The sequence below is a fragment of the Lipotes vexillifer genome, unplaced genomic scaffold (genome assembly GCF_000442215.2).
Source record: "Lipotes vexillifer unplaced genomic scaffold, Lipotes_vexillifer_v1.1 scaffold232, whole genome shotgun sequence".
NCBI classification, from domain to species: Eukaryota; Metazoa; Chordata; class Mammalia; order Artiodactyla; family Lipotidae; genus Lipotes; species Lipotes vexillifer.
In genome coordinates this window covers 772720-795543 of record NW_006793997.1, presented here as the reverse complement: position 1 = coordinate 795543, position 22824 = coordinate 772720, and the positions used below count along the sequence as shown (strand labels likewise).

Here is a 22824-nt window from a genome sequence, read left to right as displayed (position 1 = left end):
CTTTCCCTTTCCCTTTCCCTTGTTTATTTAAAGGAAACAATGCCAGACATAATGCTATGGAAACAGGCAATCAAATATTTAACACTTGCTAGATGAATGAATTTGGTATCTAACCCTTCCTTTTACCTTGTATTTTCATAGCCACCATCACAGTTTCCCAGAAATTGAAATTACTGGACTTATTATTTTAAGTGGTTTGGTGATGGTTCCACTTTTTAACAGTAAAGCAGAATTAATATGAGAGCCAATAGATTCTGTTTTCCACTTCCGACTGATTTGCTCAGTTATCATGGAGTCAAATTATATTCTTAAGATATGCAAGTAATAGACTTTGGACTCCATGATAGAAAAAAGAACTTTTGAAAGTAAATACCAGTTTTCATTTAACTAGCCCTTTTGTCTCTTTTTTTGGCTACAAAAGCATTCCTACCTTTGTATTGTTTAGGTTTTTTTTTTTAAAATAAATAAACCGTGGTACACATTTTTGTGCTTAGATTTCTTTCTTATTTTATTTATTTATTTTGACTGCATTGGGTCTTTGTTGCTGCGTGCGGGCTTTCTCTAGCTGTGGCGAGCGGGGGCTACCCTTCGTTGGGTGCGCGGGCTTTTCATTGTGGTGGCTTCCTCTTGTTGCAGAGCACAGGCTCTAGGCACGCGGGCTCAGTAGTTGTGGCTTGCGGGCTCTAGAGCACAGGCTCAGTAGTTGTGGTGTACGGGCTTAGTTGATCCGCGGCATGTGGGATCTTCCCGGACCAGGGCTCGAACCTGTGTCCCCTCCATTGGCAGACGGATTCTTAATCACTACACCACCAGGGAAGTCCTATTTAGTTTTCCTTGTGATGTGTAGATAAGTCCTCCTGAAGGAAAGATAATATTATGTTTTACAACTGAAGTTAGTTAGGTTGTATAGAACTTTGTTTCCTTTCAGAAGGTTTCATTGCTGAGTTCTTAGTACTTTTCTAAACTAATCACATTTAAAGATTGATTATGTACAAATCTTCAGAAATATTTAGTATATGAAGCAAGGCTTGACTGGGCAGGGTCTTGAGGGGCTTTCCTATACCCAACTGATCAGTGAAACAGTTCTGGGAAAGCCAGTTCTAGGAATTGTGAATTCTAGGATATTTCAGTGCCCTACAAATTTGCCAAATAAATTAAGATCTATTTTTGTCAGCACATTAAAAATGGCTTTTTTTCTCTCTTGTAGTGTGATTGTGGGAAAATGGAAGAGTATGAGAAGTTCTGTGAGAAAATTCTTGCCAGAATCCAAGAAGCATCACTATCCACAGAGAGCTTTCTACCTGTCCAGTCTGAAAGCATCTCACTTATTCGCTTCCATGGAGTGGCTGTGCTTTCTCCACTGGTAAATGTTTTTGATTTTAAATAATCTTTTTTCTATAGTGAACCACTAAGGTAGTTCACAGAAAAACAAAAGAAAGGCTGGCTTATAAATATCAAAAAGATGCCTGACCCTTTTCATAAGTAAAGAAATGCAAATGAGTTCGCGGTTGGTTTTTTTTGTTTGTTTTTTGCTTTTTTTTTTAACATTTGATTGGCAACGGTCTGATAGGACCTAGTATTTCTTAGTTTGTGGGGAGGAGGCACTTAAAATGCACTTTTGCTGAGAGAATCGGTTGATTTTATTTTTTGATGAGCAGTTTGGTAGTGTTTATCGAATTTAAAAGTGTATATAACCTTTGACTCAGCAATTCCATTTTGGGGAATATCTTACAATTATACTCATCCATGTGCCTGAAGAAGTATGTGTAAGGTTATAGGAGCATTGTTTAAAAGAGCAAAAGATTGATGAACAACCTAAATGTCCATCAGTACTGGACTAGTTGAACTAACTGGTCCACTTTATAGACTCATTAAAATGAGTAGAGTAGATCTTAATGTGTAGGCATGGAAGGATCTTCACAAGCTACCGTAAATCACTGGACACAGCATGCTCTCAGAGGCAGTATAGAGTAGTAGTTAAAAGCCTGGCTCTGGATCCTTCTTGCCTGGATTCAGATTATTGCTCTGCCACTTACCTGCTGTGTGAACTTGCAGGTCCATTTTCTTTATCTGTTAAATGAGGATAAAAAATAATGCCTACCTCATTGGGCTGTTTTGAGGAAAACGAACTAATACATTTAAAATGCTTAGAACACTACCTAGATCATAGTAGGTACTCAATATATGCTAACTATTTGGGTTTTTAAATAAGACTGTTATCTTCTTTCTCTGGGGAGGAGTGAAGAAATATCAGATGAGAGGGAAGACACACTTTTCATCGTGTTTCTCTTTGATACTGATTGAATATCTTATAAATGTATGACATTATTTCAAATCAGAAAACTAATATTACTGAAAGAGAGTTTTAAATTTATTTCTTCTTTGTATAGCAGGATTTAAAAGGTCAATATTTTCTGTCAACTTTTTGTAATGAAATTTTCAACCATACAGAAAAGTTGAAAGGATAGTTCAGTGACTACCCACATATCTACCATTTAGATTCAACAATTTTTAACATTTTTGCTGTCTTCGCTTTATTGCGTTATTTGCTTTATTTAAAACTTTTTTTGTTTCATTGCCTAGCCATTTGAAAATTACAGATACATAACACTTCTCCCCTAAATATTTTGGTATACAGTTTCTAAAAATAAGGATACTCTCCTACATAAAACTCCAATATCATATCACACTTTATGAAAATTAATAATAATTTTAATAGCATCTAATATTCTGTTTATATTCTGATTTCTCTATTTGTGCTCAAAATGTCTTTTATAACATTTTTCTTGTCTGGATCCAGTCAGAGTTCACAAATAGCATTCACTTGTTATGTTTTTTAATGTCTTTGACATAGAACAGTTCCTTAATTTCTTTAAAAAATCATTTTTTATGATAGTGAATTTTTAAAGAGATCTTACAGAATGCCTTATATTTTGGATTTGTCTAATTGTTTCCTCATGGTGACATTTAACTTACCCTCTAGTTCCTGTAGTTCCTATAAACTGGAAATTAGCCTAATAGTTTGGTTAGAGTCAGGTTAAACATTTTTAGCAAGAATTCTTTGGAGATGATGCCATGTACTTCATATTAAATTAAATCAGAAGTTACGTAATGTGTAGTTGTTTGTCTATTAGTAATGTGTAGTTTGAACACTTGCTTCTACAGTGGTGACTGCCATATGACTCTAAAGGTATACATTTTCTTTTCTCTCTCTCTTTTTTTTTGCGTTACGCGGGCCTCTCACTGTTGTGGCCTCTCCTGTTGCGGAGCACAGGCTCCGGACGCACAGGCTCAGCGGCCATAGCTCACGGGCCCAGCCGCTCCGCGGCATGTGGGATCTTCCCAGACCGGGGCACAAACCCTTGTCCCCTGCATCGGCAGGCGGACTCTCAATCACTGCACCACCAGGGAAGCCCTCTTTTCTCTTTTTGATTAGCAAGTAAACTGGAATGATTCTTTGGTACCATGCAAATAAGAAAAGATTTTAAAACATTTTTATCAGCTACTTGATGACATATTGCTTGATTAGTTTAATATAGGCCAAAATGTCTGGGCCTTGTTTAGGGTCTACAACTTCATCAGTTACTTATTTATAAGCAAAATCTAATGCTTATGGACCTTAATCCATGATTTTAGGTTGTATTTGATAGTCAAATACTGCAACTTTGAAATAATTTTTTATGACATGTTTTCTATTTGCATAAATCTAAAATAAGTCTTGACTCCTTTAACATAGTGACTAAACTTCCCAGGACTTAATAATAAAGACTTAAATCCACTAAAAAAAAAATAATGCTTGGAAGCCTTCAATTTTTTCAGTACATTACATTTTTATTGGAGGTTGCAATGAAGTGGAACCAAATACGTGTTCTGATTTTGTAGGCAAATAAAACATTATCTGTTTCTTTTATCATTAAACCTTTGGACATTTTCTTGAGGTAGCAAAGAGGTGAAATGTATACTGATTAGAGGATTAGAAACTAAAGAATCTAACTGAACCAGTGAAGTAAGACATTACCAAATGAAAATCTCAACAGTAGCCAATAGGGTTAATTTTATCTTTCATTTCAGAGCATTTGATAAGTGAACAGTTTTTTTTTCTTTCAACTTTTTTTTTCAATTGAGAATAATTACTTACAGTAAAATGCACAGATCTTAAGTGTTAAAGTTCCATGAATGCTGGGGACTTCCCTGGTGGCCTAGTGGTTAAGACTCCATGCTCCCAATTCACGGGACATGGGTTCAGTCCCTGGTCAGGGAACTAAGATCACATATGCTACACAGTGCGACCAAAAAAAAAAATCAAAAAAAGCAGTCCCATGAGTTCTGATATATGGCATTCATTTATAACTTACACCCACACAACATTTTCATCACCACAGAAAAATTTCATATGCTCCATCCCAGTCATCACCCCCAACCACTGTTCAGATCCCTTTCACTATAGATAGTTTTACCTGTTGCACACATTTTTAATCATTCTGGTTCAAAACTACCTGATTTTATGATATTTTTACATTTATGAGAAATCATTACATATTTATGATGTTTTTCAGCTTAATATTGAGAAAAGAAAGGAGATGCAACAAGAAAAGCAGAAAGCACTTGATGTAGAAGGAAGAAAGCAGGTTAACAGGAATAGAGCTTTACTGACACGTGTCCAGGAGATTCTTGAAAATGTTCAGGTGTGTAATTTAAGCTCTTTTAAATTATAATTAAGAAATCATGAGTTAAGCATTGATGATAATTTTTCAGAAATAAATTTGCCTTAGTAGTTAATTACCAATATACTGTTAAGCTTGAGAATCTTCATAATTTGTGATATTCCATTTCAGTTACTCCAAAGAAAATTCACTTGCTTTTTAGTGGTGCTCAGTACTTGAATCAGAGGGTACTTAGACAATGGACCCGTACACTGAGTATAATTGCCTGTTGTCTGTGTCTTATGACTCTAAAAACATTGAATTCTCAGTGACAAAATGATAGAATTGGCCATTGTAGTTTACCTCTGAACTAATCAGACTATTGACTCAATGACCTTATTCTTATTCTATGCTAAAGTAAATAACTGTCCCCAATTGTTTTTCTGGTGAAAATTCTGCTCTTAGATACACAAATGCAATTTAGATTAGATAATAGAATTGCCTAGATGCATCTTAGATACAAATTGAAACTATTTAAACAACACATCTATACCTTTGCAATGATTTTTATTTAATTTAAATTTGTATAAACAATGTGTTTTAAGGTCTGGATCATTTCATACTAAAAACAGTGAATTAGATAAAACAAATAATTTCTGCCTTATATAACCCTGTTTTGCTGGTTACATCTTTTAATGTTTTTTATAATCCTAGGGGTTTGTGGTTTGTGTAATTCATACTAGATAACTTATGTACAATGACCCTTAGGATATTTCCCACTAACTACTACCTTCATTTCTCTGTGGGTAGTAGATTTTAATTTGTAAAGTATAATTACTGCTCATATTGAGTTTAAAAAATGTAGTGAGTAGCACAATAAAGGTGGGTTTTTAATTTATTAGATATTTCCTATTATTGGAACAAAAATGGCATATCATTCTTGGTCCACTGAGGGAGTATATCAAATATACTACTAATGAGTTTATTGTTGAGTTTAAAGACTTTCTCTGGGGGCTTCCCTGGTGGCGCAGTGGTTGGGAGTCCGCCTGCCGATGCAGGGGACACGGGTTCGGGCCCCAGCCCGCGAAGATCCCACATGCCGCGGAGCGGCTGGGCCCGTGAGCCATGGCCGCTGAGCCTGCGCGTCCAGAGCCTGTGCTCAGCAATGGGAGAGGCCACAGCAGCGAGAGGCCCGCGCGTACCGCAAAAAAATAAATGAATTAATTAAATAAAAGACTTTCTCTGCTTAATAGAACGTGTACAATGTTGAACTATAGAGTTATGAATTAATTATGCAGATAGAGAAATTTTATATAATACAAATAGATTTCTAAGGTCTGTTTTACCTGTAAAACCTATGATTCTGATAGATTTTGTTGTTATTTAAATTGTCTAACCAAAGGCTTTTTTAGTGATGTACAAAAAGCATGGCTGCTGAATATCACAAATATGAAATATTTAGCTATTTTGAGGAAATTATTTTACTTAAACCTGCGAACATGTGTCATGAGTATGTATCCCTTTTGTTTTATTTCGATCGTGAGGTTGTGACCAAGTAGATCTTGTTGTACTGTTTATTTCGTAGTACCTGGAAATCATTACATGTCTTGGGATTTGTAAGGTAAAATAGGAGTGCCATATTGCCTAAGAAAAAAAACACATACAAAACAACCTAAAAATCTTTTAAAATTCAGGATTCTGGAGTGTATTCATATGATAATATGATAGTGATTTCTGCCAGTTTCATATATGCTTGTATAATGTTTAGAAAACATCCTAGTTCACTTTTTGTTCTTTTGCAGTCGAATTATTTAGATACAAAATGTAATTTTATTGTTTTCTGTTGGATCTTTTGTGTATACAGTTGTTTTCATCTTTATTAAATTTTTAACTTATTTTGCTTGTTCAAAAACTCATTAACAGGTTTTATTTTATTTTTTTATTTTTTATAAATTTATTTATTTATTTTTGGTTGTGTTGGGTCTTCGTTTCTGTACGAGGGCTTTCTCTAGGTGTGGCGAGCGGGGGCCACTCTTCATCGCGGTGCGCAGGCCTCTCACTGTCGTGGCCTCTCCCATTGCGGAGCTCCGCGGCATGTGGGATCCTCCCAGACCAGGGCTCGAACCTGTGTCCCCTGCATCGGCAGGCAGACTCTCAACCACTGTGCCACCAGGGAAGCCCCTCTTTCTTTCTTTATTTTTGGCTGCACCTGGCAGCATGTGGGATCTTAGTTCCCCGACGAGGGACTGAACCTGTGCCTCCTGCAGTGGAAGTGTGGAGTCTTAACCACTAGACCGTGAGGGAATTCTCTTTTAATCTGTTAATAAATAGGCCGGGATGACCAGTAGATGCTTTTTATAGTAATTTGAGCTCCATGTGGTATAGAATACCATAGAAAAGGTCATCTGAGTTTTGTGTTTTCAAATATTAGAACTCTGAATCTTCAGTTTCAGTTTCACTTTAGAAAACAATGAAATCAAAGGCTTTTTGGGGTTTCCCTGGTGGCGCAGTGGTTGAGAGCCCACCTGCCGATGCAGGGGACACGGGTTTGTGCCCCGGTCCGGGAAGATCCCACATGCCGTGGAGTGGCTGGGCCCATGAGCCATGGCCGCTGAGCCTGCGCGTCTGGAGCCTGTGCTCCGCAACGGGAGAGGCCACAACAGTGAGAGGTCTGCGTACTGGAAAAAAAAAAAAAAAAAGGCTTTTTGTGTAGTGAGGAAATATTTTTATTTCTTAAATTTATTTTTATTTGTTTATTTATTTATTTTTTGGCTGAGCCACACGGCATGTGAAATTAGTTCCCCGAGCAGGGATCAAACCTGTGCCCCCTGCAGTGGAAGTATGGAATCCTAACCAATGGACCACCAGGGAATTCCTGGAAATAATAATTCTTAAATTTCCTTTTCCAGGTTAGAAAAGCACCTAATGCCTGTGATTTTGATCAGTGGGAGACCGAAACAGTTTACTCTAATTCAGAAGTCAGAAACTTGAATGTTCCTGCTACACTTCCAAATATCTTGCCAAGCCCTACTGAACACTCTACTTTAGCAAAGTTTGAAAAGATAACTGGAATTTTGCCATTGAATACTGAGGACCGATTTAAATCTAATGGGATAAACTTAGCTAGGGACTCAGAAGAATTCAATTATCTGAAGCAATGTGATAGTTCAACTATTAACCATGCAGAAAACGAAGCTTCTCTAAAGACCTCCTCAACAGCTGCACAAGAGCCACTTATTTCTGGTGGTCTCTTTCCAACAAATGAAGAACAAGATCCATCACTTGTGGGGGAAGTTACTCCCGATCCCTACATAATGAGTCTTCAGAAGCTGATGAAAAAGTCAAAGGAATATATAGAAAGAGAGCAGTCTAGACACAGCCTGAGAAGTAGTGCAAAGAGGAGTGTTAGTGAGGGTTATTCAGACAGAGAACATGATGCTGTTAAAGTGACTGACTGTGAAAAGGAGAAGGCCCAGTTGATGGGCAAGCCCTGTGGTTCAGTTATTCCTGACAAACCAAGCCTTAATAAATCAAATGTTCTTCTCCAAGGTGCTTCCACTCAAGCAAGCAGCGTGAATACATCCATTTTAGGTAGCTTTTCTAAAGTGGACATACCTATACCCACTGGCCATTCTACTGTTTTAGAGCCTGATTCTGATTTTAAACGCATTCCCACTTTTGTTACTGAAAATAATGTTATCAAAAGTCTTACTGGTTCATATGCCAAATTACCTAGCCCAGAGCCAAGCCTAAGTCCTAAAATGCATCGAAGGTGTTCTAGGCCATCATCAGCATGTCATATACTTATAAAAAACCCAATAAATGCTTGTGAATTAAGCCCTAAAGGAAAAGAACAGGCAGTAGACTTAGTTGTTCAAGAAACTGATGAAAAAACAAATGTACCTGAAACTGTGCCAGAGTTACCAATTGATTTAGCAGGAGTTTGTTCAAGCAAGGTTTATGTCAGTAAAAATACATCTGAAGCCATACAGGAAATGGTTTTAGGTAAATCAAATCAGGTATGTCAATCTTCAGGAAGTCAATTAGAAAATAAAGTTATTCATGGACTTGCTATCATGGAAGATCAGTTAACATCTGATGGGAGAGGACCACAGAAAATGGACAGTACATGTACTTCAGTGGAAAGATTTCATGAGCCATGTGCCACCAGTCAATGTACAGTGAGTCACAACTTTGGAACTGTGAGTGGACGCCAGTCAGCCAGTGTGTTAGAGAAAAACTCATGCAGTTTCCAAATGGGACTGAATAAGTCTTACGATGTAAAAAACCCATCTCCTTTACTGATGCAAAACCAGAATACCAGACAGCATATGGACACCCCTACAGTGTCCTGTGGAAGTGAACAATTTTTGGATAACAGTTTTGAGAAAGTTAAACGGAGACTTGATTTAGATATTGATAATTTGCAAAAAGAAAACTGGCCTTATGTCATAACAACTGGAATAGCTGAACAGGAAAGGCAACATTTGCCAGAAAAAAGATACTCTAAGGGGTCTGTCTACATCAACAAGAATAAAATATTAGAAAATAGTTCCAAAGGTAAGAAAACTTCAAAGTGTTTAATATCTGCCAAGTAGGTGGCATCTGTATTTAATACCTTTAATTGACAATAATTATCATAATAATAATTGCAGAATAATTATAATTGTCTTCATCTGTTCATTTATCAGGGCTACAGCTTACTGCCATTTGATAGGCTTTCTTAAAGGATTTTCCTGTTTAGATTATGAATCTTTCACAATCCACTTGGTATTATAGAGAATATTGTTAATGACTGGAGGAAAAAGTTCTTGCATGAAACATCACTCATAGTTTTAATCCAGTATATTGCTATGATGTCTTCCTTTCGGACTGTGGTTTCTAATATTTTCATCAGTTTGCCCTTTCATTTGTAATGAGATCTTCATGTAGTTGGCCCTTTAGTAAACACTTTAACACTAAATTATTAGAGAAGATATCACAAATTAGGCTCTGTGAGTAGTGTTTCAAGAGTGGTGTCTTTATTAATGAAAATTATTTCAAATTTCTTTCTGTTGCATCTAGTGTTATATTAACAGTAACTTGTTAAAACATGTCTTCTTTATTACTCCTTACTTTGTTGTCATGGCTCATAATTCTTCATTACTGATGTGGAAGACATATAAATCAAGTAAATTAAGTTTTTAGACACAGACATTTCAACTCTAATGTGATATGTATCCTCCTGAAAAAAACTTCATATTCTGTAAAATTGCACACTAAAAGTAACAAGGTTTATAGGAAAAATAGGGTTGGGTTGGGGCAGACGACGTAACACCTGTGCGACTTTATAAGCACTCTAATAAAAACAGTTGATATCTGAGGAGCCAGCTTGGCTTCTCCAAGTAGATGACATAGCAGGCTAGAAGCTGTCTCGGTGAATACCTAAAGTACACAGACTGACCAAGTGGCAGTTCTGGCAGTGCTTTCACAAGAGGAAGGCCAGTGCGTGTGAGATGAGGCCAGGCATGGAGGCAGCCGGCTTGCTATCAGAGTGGGCAAGGGCGCCAGTGCATTGTGCCGAGAGCTGCCCGTAGCTTGGCTGCCTGCCTCGGGCACACCTCCCAGAGAGGGATCCCCTGGACAGGCACTCATTTATAAAGTTTTTGAGGTAGAGCTGAATGGACTCCAGTTGTTGGCTGAGTGGTTGAGTGGAGGGCTTTTTTCCTTTCTTGCTGAACGTTACAATTCAACTGCTTTTCCAGTCCCCCCTCCCCTGCCTATAAAAAAATTGCACGTGAACAACTGCAGATTGTTGTAGCTGAATAAAATGTATTTAGGAAAAAATTATCAGAATGCCATGGCAGGTAGGACACATATAATGCACTTATCTTCAATGAAAATCATTGACTGTGTATTTGGAAAGAAGGATTCTTTGAATTTAGTTGAATTATAATGGATTCCTAAATATCTATGTGCTACATCTGTGTAATACTTGATATTTCAACATTTCAAAGTGTCACACCACTTTCTATTCAGTAAGTTGCATAGTCATACTAATTTAATAAATTTTTTAGTTAGTAATGAAAATATCTAGAATTTTAATATCCAATCTTTTTTTTTTAAATTATTTATTTATTTTTGGCTGCGTTGGGTCTTTGTTGCTGCGTGCGGGCTTTCTCTAGTTGCGTCGAGCGGGAGCTACTCTTCGTTGCGGTGCGCGGGCCTCTCATTGCGGTGGCCTCCCTTGGTGCAGAGCACAGGCTCAAGGCGTGCAGGTTTCAGTAGCTGTGGCACACGGGCCCAGTAGTTGTGGCTCACGGGCTTATTTGCTCCGTGGCATGTGGGATCCTCCCAGACCAGGGCTCGAACCCATGCCCCCTGCATTGGCGGGTGGATTCTCAACCACTGTGCCACCAGGGAAGCCCTCCAATCTTTTTTGGAGCCTCAAGCTGAGTAGCTTTATACTGTCAAAGCAACATTTATTTTAAAAAAGTAAAACAAAGCAAAAGTAGAAGCTACAATACCAGAGACCCTGGAGAAGGACAGGAGTGAAGAAAATAAATGGAGGTGAGATGCACATGAGAACCACATTGTGAAGTTAATTGGAGTAAAGAGAATTGGACGGAACACATAGTCTTGGCTTCATCAGTTCAGATCATGATAGGATCTGTTGAACGAGTGGGTTAGGGTGATGAGATACAGACCTTTAGTAGCATGAAATGAGAGGAGGGCAAAAAAGAATGTGATTCAAAGTGGGGACCTGGCTGTATCTTGATTGTACTAGGTCAGATCCAGGAATACTCTCTGGTCAGAAGCGTAATTTAAATTGGTGTTATAAAACATCAGATATTACTAAATTTTCTAAATTTGAGGGGACATGTTTCTTTTCAGAAGGTGAGGAGATATTAAAAAGCAAGATGTTAGCTTTCGAAGAAATGCGGAAGAGACTAGAAGAGCAGCACGCCCAGCAGTTATCGTTACTCATAGCTGAGCAGGAAAGGGAACAGGAGAGACTGCAAAAGGTGAGGAATTAAAATGTAGGGATATAGGGCTGGTGAGTGGAGGTTTGGTCATGTATAGGATACTTATAATTGTTACCCTTGTATATCTTAATCTAAGGGGGTTATTGATTTTCATACATGGAGAGTATTTTTTTGTTTGGATTTAAAAAAAAAGTGACTTTGGAATTATCAATTTTTTTTTAACATCTTTATTGGAGTATAATTGCTTTACAATGGTGTGTTAGTTTCTGCTTTATAACAAAGTGAATCAGCTACACATATACATGTATCCACATCTCCTCCCTCTTGCGTCTCCCTCCCACCCTCCCTCCCACCCCTCTAGGTGGACACAAAGCACCGAGCTGATCTCCCTGTGCTATGCGGCTGCTTCCCACTAGCTATTGGTTTTACATTTGGTAGTGTATAGATGCCCATGCCACTCTCTCACTTTGTCCCAGCTTACCCTTCCCCCTCCCCATGTCATGGAGAGTATTTTTATTGCCAAAATGTGAATTAAAATATTTTGATCCTTATCTAAAAATAAATGCATAATTTATCAAAAGGCTACTTAATTGAATCCTTGATTCAAAATTTGTAATATTTTTAAAAGGTATTTTGTAAGTAGATGCTGAAATATGCATTCTGTAAGAGTATATCATAAGAGGAAGGACACTTGTTTTAAGATCACATTTTAAAATCAAATAAATTGTCAATTTTATTTGAGGGAGGAGAACCTGAAATAAATAATAATTTGCTGATAATCATACATACTTTATTTTAGCTGAGCCTAAAATACTATTTGGAGATGTAATTAAAAGAGCTACCGTATTATAATAAACTGTTAATCTACAGGAAATAGAAGAACGGGAGAAAATGTTAAAAGAGAAGAAGGTGATTACAGCGGAAGCCTCTGAATTGGACATTAGCAATGCTGTGGACTTAGAATGGAGAAAGATAAGTGACGCTGGTTTACTAGAAACAATGCTGTCTCAAGTGGACTCACTCCATTCTTCAAATTCAAATAGTTCTGGTAAATATTAAAAAAAATCCTTTTCCATTTGAAAAAATTATCCTATAGTAAGATATTTTATTTGGCACACTTTAAAATTGTACCTCCTTTCTATAAGTCATTCCACATCCAACCCACTGCTATTTGCCAGCTTCTTAGAAACTGGTGAAAAATGAAATGATAGCAGCAGATCAAAGACCAGTGAGCAGGTTCACGAGAAAAGCCACCTTAGCAAGGAAAATATCAGGAAATTTGACTCAGAGCCTGGTGTTTCTTCATTCAAGTAGCAGGTGATATTCTTCAAGTGATAACACAGTTTGCTATCTCCTGAGTGATCTTGAATTACATCTAATTACCCAGTCCCAATAAGAGCTTATCTTCACATCTTCAATTATCCTGAGATGCTGTTTGTGTTGAAAAGATCCATCTGGTGCATATGCTTAAAGTCCATAAATATTTTAAGTCTGCTATGGATCAGTTTCAGAGTTGTTATTCTTAATGTGTGTCATGTTTATTTGGATGTTCTGTGTATTCTAATTATTTGACATCAAGTATAATACTTTATGTGTATTTCTCAAGGTTTCACAAGTTCTGCCCTACAGCACAGCTTTGGTTCTGCAAGTGAAGTACCATTCTACCTCTGGGGATCATCAACTGGTGGCTTGACCAAGCTCTCAGTAACAAGACCTTTTGGAAGGGCTAAAACTAAATGGTCTCAGGTGGGCAAACTTAAAGATACATGCATGCATGTCTGTCTATATCTTTTCTAAAGAGCTATGTTATCTTAGGTTATACAAATGAGGCATAAATATTTTGCAATACATCAAAAGCTTAGCTTTTATTAAAGATTAAACTACACAGAGTAAACACATACAGAAGAATTTAGTTCATTGTAATAGATTAAGAAAAACAATCTTGAGTATAATGCTCAGATTATTAAAATGTTGTGTCTATCTTATTTCTTCTAGGTTTTCAGTGCAGAAGTACAAGCAAAATTTAAAAAAGTAACTGCAGTAGCAAAAGGATTTCTCACTCGTAGGCTCATGCAGACAGATAAACTGAAACAACTTCGACAGACTGTAAAAGTAAGAGGATTATGTAAATTGTATTTCATTTCTGTCTCAGTTTCTATCAGTGTTGTGACAGCTGAGTTGACAAATTAGTTCAGAACTTAGGCAGATCAAACATTTTTTAGTCACATAATATAGGCTGTTTTAGAAATTGATTAATCTCGTTCAGATAATTTTTAAAAATATGTAAACGAAGTAGTTTGTGCATTTTTTGTCTCACTTTAGTGAGTGCTGTTTGACTTCTGATGTAATAGTTTTGTGTTCTTCATTTCGTTTCGACTGAGAAAAAGAACAAAAGGAAACTCCAGTGGTCATGAAATCTTTCTAGAAAAATGAAGGAGCATTTCTTTCAGGATACTATGGAATTCATAAGAAGTTTTCAGTTGGAAGCACCATTAAAGAGAGGTGTTGTTTCAGCACAAGATGCTTCTCTGCAGGAAAGAGGGTTAGCTCAGGTAATGCATGTATCCTCAAGGCTCTTAGGAAACGGAAATGTTTTATTTCTCTACCTTCGCTGAACCACTGAAAGTAGGTTTCAATGAAAACTTTAACCTTTTTCGCTAAATAAGAGCATACGTAATACTACTGACCTCTAACCTCATCTCTTTATATGGGCATAATATTTTCTTCTTTTGAACTTAGTTGCGAGCTGCCCTGTATGGTATTCATGACATATTCTTTGTAATGGATGCAGCTGAAAGAATGTCTATTCTACATCATGATCGAGAAGTTCGCAAAGAGAAAATGCTCAGGCAAATGGTATGTTACGTGACTTTTAAACTAGTGAGTGAAAAAAAACCTCTATTTCTTTTACACTCAACACATTATTTCTGTTACCAAATGTGTGGGTTTTCCCCCCACACCAGATCTCTGACACCAGCTGGGTGTCCAACAATTCAATTCAGTTCTGATACCATCTACCGGAAGTTAGTATCAGATCCTACATGTCAAGGAGGCAGTCTTATGAGACTGCCCCCACTTCAGATGCCAATCTCATTAAATAAATCTTTAGGAAAAAATAGGAAAGAATTTTTGTACTTGTTTAGACACGTATTAATTATACATGTTAATTCAAGGGTTAAGTATATTTTATTAATAATTATGTTGCTTCTGACCAACTGGCTATAAAGTGGGGTTCCCATGACTCCCTCCTCGGGTTTAAAAATTTTTCTAGAATGGTTCATAGAACTCAAGGAAACATTTGCTTACATTTAATGGTTTATTATATAATAAAGGATACAGTAACAGATACAGATGAACAGCCAGATAGAGAGATGCATAGGGTGAGGTGTGGAAGGGTCCTGAGAACAGGAGCTTCTGTCCTGTGGAAGGTGTGTGCCACTTTCCCAGCATGTGGATGTGTATTTTAGGGTTTTTATGGAGGCTTCATCACGTAGGCATGATTGATTATTGACTCAATCTCTAGCCTCTGTCCTGTCCCCAGAGGATAGGGGGTGAGGCTGAAAGTTTCAAGTTGTAATCGTGCTTGGTCTTTCTGGTGACTAGCCCTCATTCAGAGCCCACCAAAAGTTGTCTTATTAGAACAAAAGATACTTTGGGGAATTTCCCTGGCTGTCCAGTGGTTAAGGCTCGGTGCTTTCATGGTCGGGGCCTGGGTTCAAAAAAATTGCTTCTATCACCCGGGAAATTTCAAGGGATTTAGGAGCTCAGTGTCAGGAACCGAAGTCAAAGATCAAGCATTAGAACAAAAGATGCTCCTCTCACTCAGGAGATTTGATTAAAAGGGTTTTAGGAGCTTTGTGTCAGGAACTGGGGTCAAAGACCAAATATTAATAGGAACCAGGGGCAGATCAATCGATTGATTGATCTATCTATAATTAGTTCACATTGAGGTTCTTCTGGGTTTGGTGTAATTGATACTAAATATCATGCTTTATTGACTTTAGCATCCATCCTACAATTCTTTTTTTTTTTTAATATTTATTTATTTCTGGCTGAGTTGGGTCTTCATTGCTGTGCACAGGCTTTCTCTAGTTGCGGCGAGCGGGGGCTACTCTTTGTTGTGGTGCACGGGCTTCTCATTGCGGGGCTTCTCTTGTTGCGGAGCACAGGCTCTAGGCCTGTGGGCTTCAGTAGTTGTGGCTCGCGGGCTCCAGAGCGCAGGCTCAGCAGTTGCGGCACACGGGCCTAGTTGCTCTGCACGGGCCTAGTTGCTCCGTGGCACATGGGATCCTCCCAGACCAGGGCCCAACCCCGCGTCCCCCGCATTGGCAGGCGGACTCCCAACCACTGCACCACCAGGGAAGCCCCCATCCTACAGTTCTTAAAAGAGGTAGTTCCCAGGATTACCAATAATATTTAAATCTGTAGACAAATTTAAAAGAAATTGGCAAGAATTACATACTGTTTTTGTGATTAGATTTTTGAGTTAAGTGTTGAATATTACTTGGATGACTCATAAAAAAGTGTCCGCTGCTCCTGATTGAATTTCCTTGAAACTGTCATGTACATTTTACCTCTTTTGGAAATCAGAGTTAGAAAAGAGGCTCCAAATTAATTTGAAATACAGTTGATCCTTGAACAACGTGGAGGCTTAGGGGTGGCCCACAGTCAGAAATCTCAGTATAACTTCTGACTCCTCAAAAACTTAACTACTAATAGTCTACTGTTGACCAGAAGTCTTACCAATAACATAAACAGTCAATTAACACATATTTTGTATGTTATATGTATTATATACTGTATCCTTAAAATAAAATGTTAGAGAAAAGAAAATATTAAGAAAATCATAAAGAAAATACATTTATAGTACTGTACTGTATTTATCAATACCATAATTTATGTTGTCTGTTTATAAGATGAATCATGTCTGTTAAGTACCTACATCAATATTGTCTTATATGATACAAAACACTATAGATGTTATATGTATTACTAACATTAGACATCAAAAATGAAAAGATAAAAAAAATGAAAAGATAATGTGAAAAACAAGTTCACATTTATTTACAGTTATAACAATTCATGCATTGATAATGAGGAAGCAGCAATATGTTTGATTTATGGGGACCTAGTGTAATCAATATGATTGCTTCACAGTAGCCTAGCCTGTACACTAAGGAATAAATTGTTATAATCATGGCGTATAGTGTTGTCATATTCATAATACAATATTGGAAACAGTGTTACATTTAAAAAAAACCCCACATAACGTACCTGTGATGATAGGCTGTAGTTGAGAGAGAAGAGAGGGAGAGGGAGGCAGAGAGAGAGAGAAAGAGCGAGAGGCCTGCATACTGTATGGTAATGTAACTCTTTGAAAGCAGTTATAAAACAGTAAGAAAACTAACACATTAATTTAATATTAAATATCACTCACCTTATGCTTATGTAAGGATAGACTAGTATGTACATATATTTTATGCATTCATGACATAAAATTTTTTTTCATATTTCTGGGTTATGTGGTTCATCTGTGAGTTTTTTAAAGTTGTCATAAATCTCCAAAAAATTTTCCAATATATTTGTTGAAAACAAATCTGCATGTAAGTCACCTGTGCAGTTCAAATCTGTGTTGTTCAAGGGTCAACTGTATATCAGAGTGTTGGAGATCTGTGGTTTGAATCAGTGATCTTAGTGTGGTTGGCAAAAGAAAAACAAGCCAAATTTATACTATTTCATTGGGGAAAATAATTTTAATTATTTAATTAAAAAATTAGACTGCTTCAATTGTAAAGACTAAATTAAAGTTCAAAATGCCAGTAAGAGAAGCTTTTCCATGCAATTTGAGATCATCCAATACTATACTTCAGTGGTATTACTGGTACCACTAGAGCTTTATGTTACTTTTGTATTTTAAAGGATAAAATGAAAAGTCCACGAGTGGCTCTTTCAGCTGCAACACAGAAGTCTCTTGATAGGAAGAAGTACATGAAGTAAGTTTTTTTCATGTCTTGTCATATTCTAATTTAATTATTATCAAGCCAATTAATTTTAAGCAACTGTTGGTTTGTATATTCAAATTAGAAATAAAGAATTGTTAACTCTTCTGCAGCTGAGGTGATAGAAATCCCTTTATATAAACAGTTTTATTAAAATCAGGTGGTAAAATCTGATTTTATCTTTAGATAAATGTATTAACTAATAAATTGGTCAACATTCAACTTGTGTAATTGATAGCTAATCAAGTAATCTTAAAAATACTTAATCCTTATATTCAGTGTTAATTTTATATCTTTTAAATATATTCTTTTTCAAATATCCTAAAGACTTCATAGCAGGAAAAACTTAATGCAAATAATATTCTGAAACTATCCTATTAAAACTCTTCTTTCTTGAAATTTGTCTTTAGTATGCTTATTACAGGTCTTTCAGTAGTGCACCAACTTTAAAATGATGATTTGTTTCTGTCATCCTGTATCACATTTGTAATCATGTGTTTTCCCCCTTTCTAAATACATTATTTGTGTGTCCTTATTTTTATATTGTGTTAGAGCTACAGAAATGGGGATGCCAAATAAGAAATTTCTGGTTAAGCAAAATCCTTCTGAAACAAGGTGAGAAAAATCACTTAGTCTCAGTAAGAGGCTGTTTTTTAACTTTTAAGGAAAAGAAAATCTTATAAATCCCAAGCTTGTTTTTTGTTGGCTTTGTTCTACTTTACATCAGTAAACCTCTCCCTGTTGGGGTGGAGGGTCACAGAGTCAGAATCCATAGTAACACCTGGTCATATATGTGGTCATGTGCCAGACCAGATTTTCCTGGAGCTTTCTGTAGGACATGCTATCTCTGATGGAAATTTGAGCCCCATATGTCCTGAGTTCAGTCTGCAGTCCAAGGGGTCTTTGATACTTACTTAAAAACATTAGAAAGCTAGCTTAATGTTTCTGATGTGTTTTCTGCTCTTAAAAGAGTGATGTTTTGTTTCTCAGATGTTTGAAAGGAAAAATTCCTTCTGTAAAGTACATAAATAAATTACCTAAAAGCACAAGGATTAATACTTGTGTTAGACATCTCTTTCCTGATAAAAAAACCGAGGTTTGTTCTCTTGGTGAGCAATTAAGCACCATATTAATACACTTTAATCAATTTGTTTTGCATTGTGATAATGTATAGGCCAAATCGTTGCATCGTTGAATTCTGCCTCACTGTTTCTTTCATCTGTTGAAAGAAAGTGGGGGAAAAACTGAATTTATCCTATTGAATTAATTTTTTATTTACCTTGTCAACAGAGTCCTTCAGCCAAATCAAGGACAGAATGCACCTGTTCATAGGCTACTGAGTAGACAAGGGTAAGAATTTAACACACATGGGTATTTAAAAATATTCAAATCAAGATTAGCTTTGAGAGGGATTAGCTTTTTATATAAAGGATAACTATTTTCAAATGTGATCTTTTTGTAGTATTAGGAAGAGCTTTTAACGTTTTATTCAAAGATAACCCTTTGATGTACTGTTGTGTATTAAATTTTAATTATCATCTTATGTTGGCGTGTTTTTACTTTTCATTTCATACCATTTTGCTCATTAAATAATGTAAACATCCACATAGTAAGTTCAACATCACCGAGTGTTTCTCCAACAAAGCATAAGTCATGGTTATAGTCTCCTGACGAAGGGAAAGGTATACGTTCTTTACTGTGCACATGCATGAGACTTAATTCTTTTCAAGCTTATTTGTGCTTTGAACGGTTGATGCAGTATGGTTGCTTTTTTTGAATGTTGAACATTTAGAACTTAACGCAAGTGACTTATTAATTTTTTTATATTCAATTAGAACCCCTAAGACATCAGTGAAGGGGGTTGTGCAAAATAGACAGAAGTCTTCACAGAGCAGAGTGCCTAACAGAGCGCCTGTTTCAGGTGTGTAGCAAACGAATTCCTGAAACCCATTCAATAGAAAGACGTGCACAAGCTACCCCATGACCCAGGCCATACCAGCGGGATAGAGTGTCTTTCCTTGCCACCATAATTTTGGCATATTCACCGTCATTCCTACTAGTGATCATTTGTATTAGTATTTTGCAGCAGTCAGGAGATCTTAGTGAAACTGTGGTTCCAATCTTGATTTCTGTAAATTCCATGGAGACACTATGTATTTTTTAATCTGAAAACTTTGTAGAATTATACATGCTTAACTCAGAAAAGTTTTTATAAATGAGTAAAATATAATGATCTGATGTCTAAATCTGTGCATGTCTATTCAGCTTTGGGGAAGTGTATCACCCAGGAATATTTGTATCTGCACATAAGGGGAAGAATTTCTCTCTGACCACAAGGTCACATGTGAATATGCCAAATGGGAGGGGGTGAAGTCTTAATCTTTTGCTCAATAAGAAGCTTGAGCTAAATTTCTCTTTATGTTCATTGAGAATTATTTAAGGGCTAGGCCAAAAAGTGTATTTTAAAATCCTATTTATGGTGGCAAAAAGACAAATTCAGTGTTGAGCTAATGCAAAACCCTTAAGCTAATGTTTTAATATGTTTTAGGTGTCTTTGTTAAGACACTGTGATAACTCACCAAAAATTATGTGATCCATTAAAAATACTTGCAAAATGCTTTGCTTTAACTAGACTGATTTCTAAACATTTAAAAGAAACCTAATCACCAGGCAATTAAAATTAAATCTTTAATAAATTCTAGTCTTCTCATTAATACACCATTAGTCATATTTTAGAGCTTTTATTACTAAGTAATTTTCTCCAAATGAGGAGGGAATAAGCAACATAAATTTTTTCATGTTATTCACATAAGTTCAAAGAGGGAACAAGATATTGATCACAACTTTGAATTGATTGCTCACCTTTTGCATGTATATATAGTGAGTTTAACTCATAATGTTGAATATATAGAGGATAATTTAAAAGGTCATCTTTTGGAATTCACTGTGAGTGATAGTCAATGGAGTTGTTTTAAAGGGGATTACAGAGCTGAAAATCCTGCTTATTCCAGAGGTAGAATCAGCTGGTTTGAAGGATAACCATTTGGAAGAACTCAGACCAAACATCAGACCTGTTGCTTGTGAAGTTACATGGAATTTTAAGACATTTTCAATTTTTTCTCATGTTAGTGTTATATATTGTAATAAATCCTAGCTAGTTGACAAATCATTGAGGAATTAGTATTGTTTTGCCTAATGTTGTCTATTGCTAGAGTGACTACTCTCCATATTCTTTTCTCATGCATTTCATCTCCACTATTTGTCACTTGTGAATCTATAAGTAAAATAGCAACTACTGTCTCTATTCAGTAATACGCAACAGTATAAAGGATGAATAGGAAGTCATTGCAGTTAATGTGTACAATGAAGTTTAGTATTTAGAACTATTATGGTTTAATTGCATTGCAACATAATTATTAATAAAAATGTACTTAACCCTTGAATTAACATGTATAATTAATATGTATCTAAACAAGTACAAAAGTTCTTTCTTATTTTTTCCTAAAGATTTATTTATATGTGAGTGCATATTTAGACAATTGAAAAAGACTAAAGAATTTTATCCTTTTACATAGACTGAAAATTTGGCTTATGACTGACTAAAATTCTACTATGAATCTCAACACAGGGATCCGTAGTTGCTTTTGAAAAGATTATTCTTTCCTCCTTAAATTTTTAATGGCCTGGATTATGTTTCAAACAAATTTGAAATTATGCTTTGATATGACCTACATGGAGGACAAACCTTTTATTAAGCATTTTATAGAAAACTCATTTTTATGTTGATAGACTATCATATTCTTAGACTGAAGTACAATTCTAAGGCGTTAAAGTTTGCTGCAAAGCAATTTAAGTTGTTTATAGTTTTTAGAAACTAAATTGCAGTCTCTGATCTCATATATGTTTTAAAACATTCATTTGATGTCTTGTGCTTGACTTAAGAGTTTATAGTGAAATTCAGAAATTGCTAATTAAAGCAGAGAGTAGGAGGTAGTAATGCAAAATGGTTAAGTAAAACAATGAATCAGGTAGAATTGGGTTCTCAGAGTTTCTACTTCTAGCTCTGTTACTTATACAGGTGACTTACTCTCCTATGTCTCAGTTTTATTATTGTTAAAATAGTAGTAACAATTTTGACCTCGTGATTATTTTACATAAGGATTAAATATAATAACGTGTTTTGCTTAGCTCAGTGCTTGGTACATAGTGAGCACTCATTAAATGGTATCATTACAGAAAAACTAACATTGAGAAATAATAATAGTTTTGCTCTATTTTTAGGAGTATATGCAGGAAAAATCCAAAGAAAGCAGCCAAATGTTGCGACAACTTAAGAAGACAACATTCATTAGGATAAAAAAGGGGGGAAGGGTTAGGATCCATATTATTTTCCCTGCTCACGACTTTTTATTTAACTCTGGACTGTGTTTACACAGGCAAAGTGATGTCAAAGGGCTGAAAAATCATCTGGATATTTTGGTCAGTCTGGCTAATCCCATCCCCCCCACCGAATTTTCCTCAATATCAGTTTTGGGTGAAGACAAATTAGTGTTTAGTAATTGGCTCATTTCTGTCCTTAACGTGCACAAACATAAGTTTGTTTTATTACTCAGGTGTCCGCCGAGAACCTTTTTGTAAACTTAAAGGACATTTGCGTTTATTTCTATAAAATATTGAAAAGGTGTGATAACTTATAAATAAGTTCTGAAATATAAATTTCATTAATCTCTGCACACTGATTGCTGAATTTGATAAACTAGATACTGTTCTGTTTGAGGGGAAATTATTGCAGAAGAATGTTTTTCCCCGGTTTTGTAACTTTGAAAACTCTGATTAATCTCTCATATTCTTGGACTTACGATGTAACCACATAGGATAGAACACTTGCCTGTTGCTTGTGGTCCACCTAAAATTCACCACAGGAGTAGATGGGCATCACCATTTTGGTCACAGGTACACATTCCTCTCAACAACTAGTTGTCTCACAGAAATGTTAGGCTTAATGTATGTTAATAATGTATGTTACCCTAGTACTATTAGAAACATTTCTATTAAATTATAAAATCTTTCTGTGGAGGGTATAACAAATTTGGGGAAGATAGCACAATGTTCTTAAATGTAGTAGCGCTTAGGAATGAATGCATTCCTTAGGAATGCGCTTAGGAATGAATGCATTATTACATCTATTTCTTTAAAATAGAATAACGTGTTGCATGC

The 22824-nt window shown here is 36.0% G+C and overlaps 1 protein-coding gene across 2 annotated transcripts in view; it reads left to right on the top strand.

The window, feature by feature from the left end:
* CCP110 (centriolar coiled-coil protein 110) overlaps positions 1-22186 on the top strand; it is a 25268-nt gene extending 3082 nt beyond the window's left edge. Inside the window, exons 2-15 of one of the 2 annotated variants that reach the window (XM_007466924.1) lie at positions 1208-1363; positions 4557-4685; positions 7553-9203; positions 11517-11647; positions 12479-12656; positions 13215-13354; positions 13604-13720; positions 14059-14160; positions 14348-14464; positions 17528-17601; positions 18160-18222; positions 18898-18957; positions 19443-19528; positions 21889-22186. In XM_007466924.1, the coding sequence (XP_007466986.1) occupies positions 1223-1363; positions 4557-4685; positions 7553-9203; positions 11517-11647; positions 12479-12656; positions 13215-13354; positions 13604-13720; positions 14059-14160; positions 14348-14464; positions 17528-17601; positions 18160-18222; positions 18898-18957; positions 19443-19528; positions 21889-21941 (3042 nt within the window). In that variant the 5' untranslated portion in view covers positions 1208-1222 and the 3' untranslated portion in view covers positions 21942-22186. Of the gene's footprint in view, positions 1-1207; positions 1364-4556; positions 4686-7552; positions 9204-11516; positions 11648-12478; positions 12657-13214; positions 13355-13603; positions 13721-14058; positions 14161-14347; positions 14465-17527; positions 17602-18159; positions 18223-18897; positions 18958-19442; positions 19529-21888 lie in introns of those variants that run through there. The other variant, XM_007466925.1, reaches the window with a different exon arrangement.
* Positions 22187-22824: the final 638 nt, after the last annotated feature.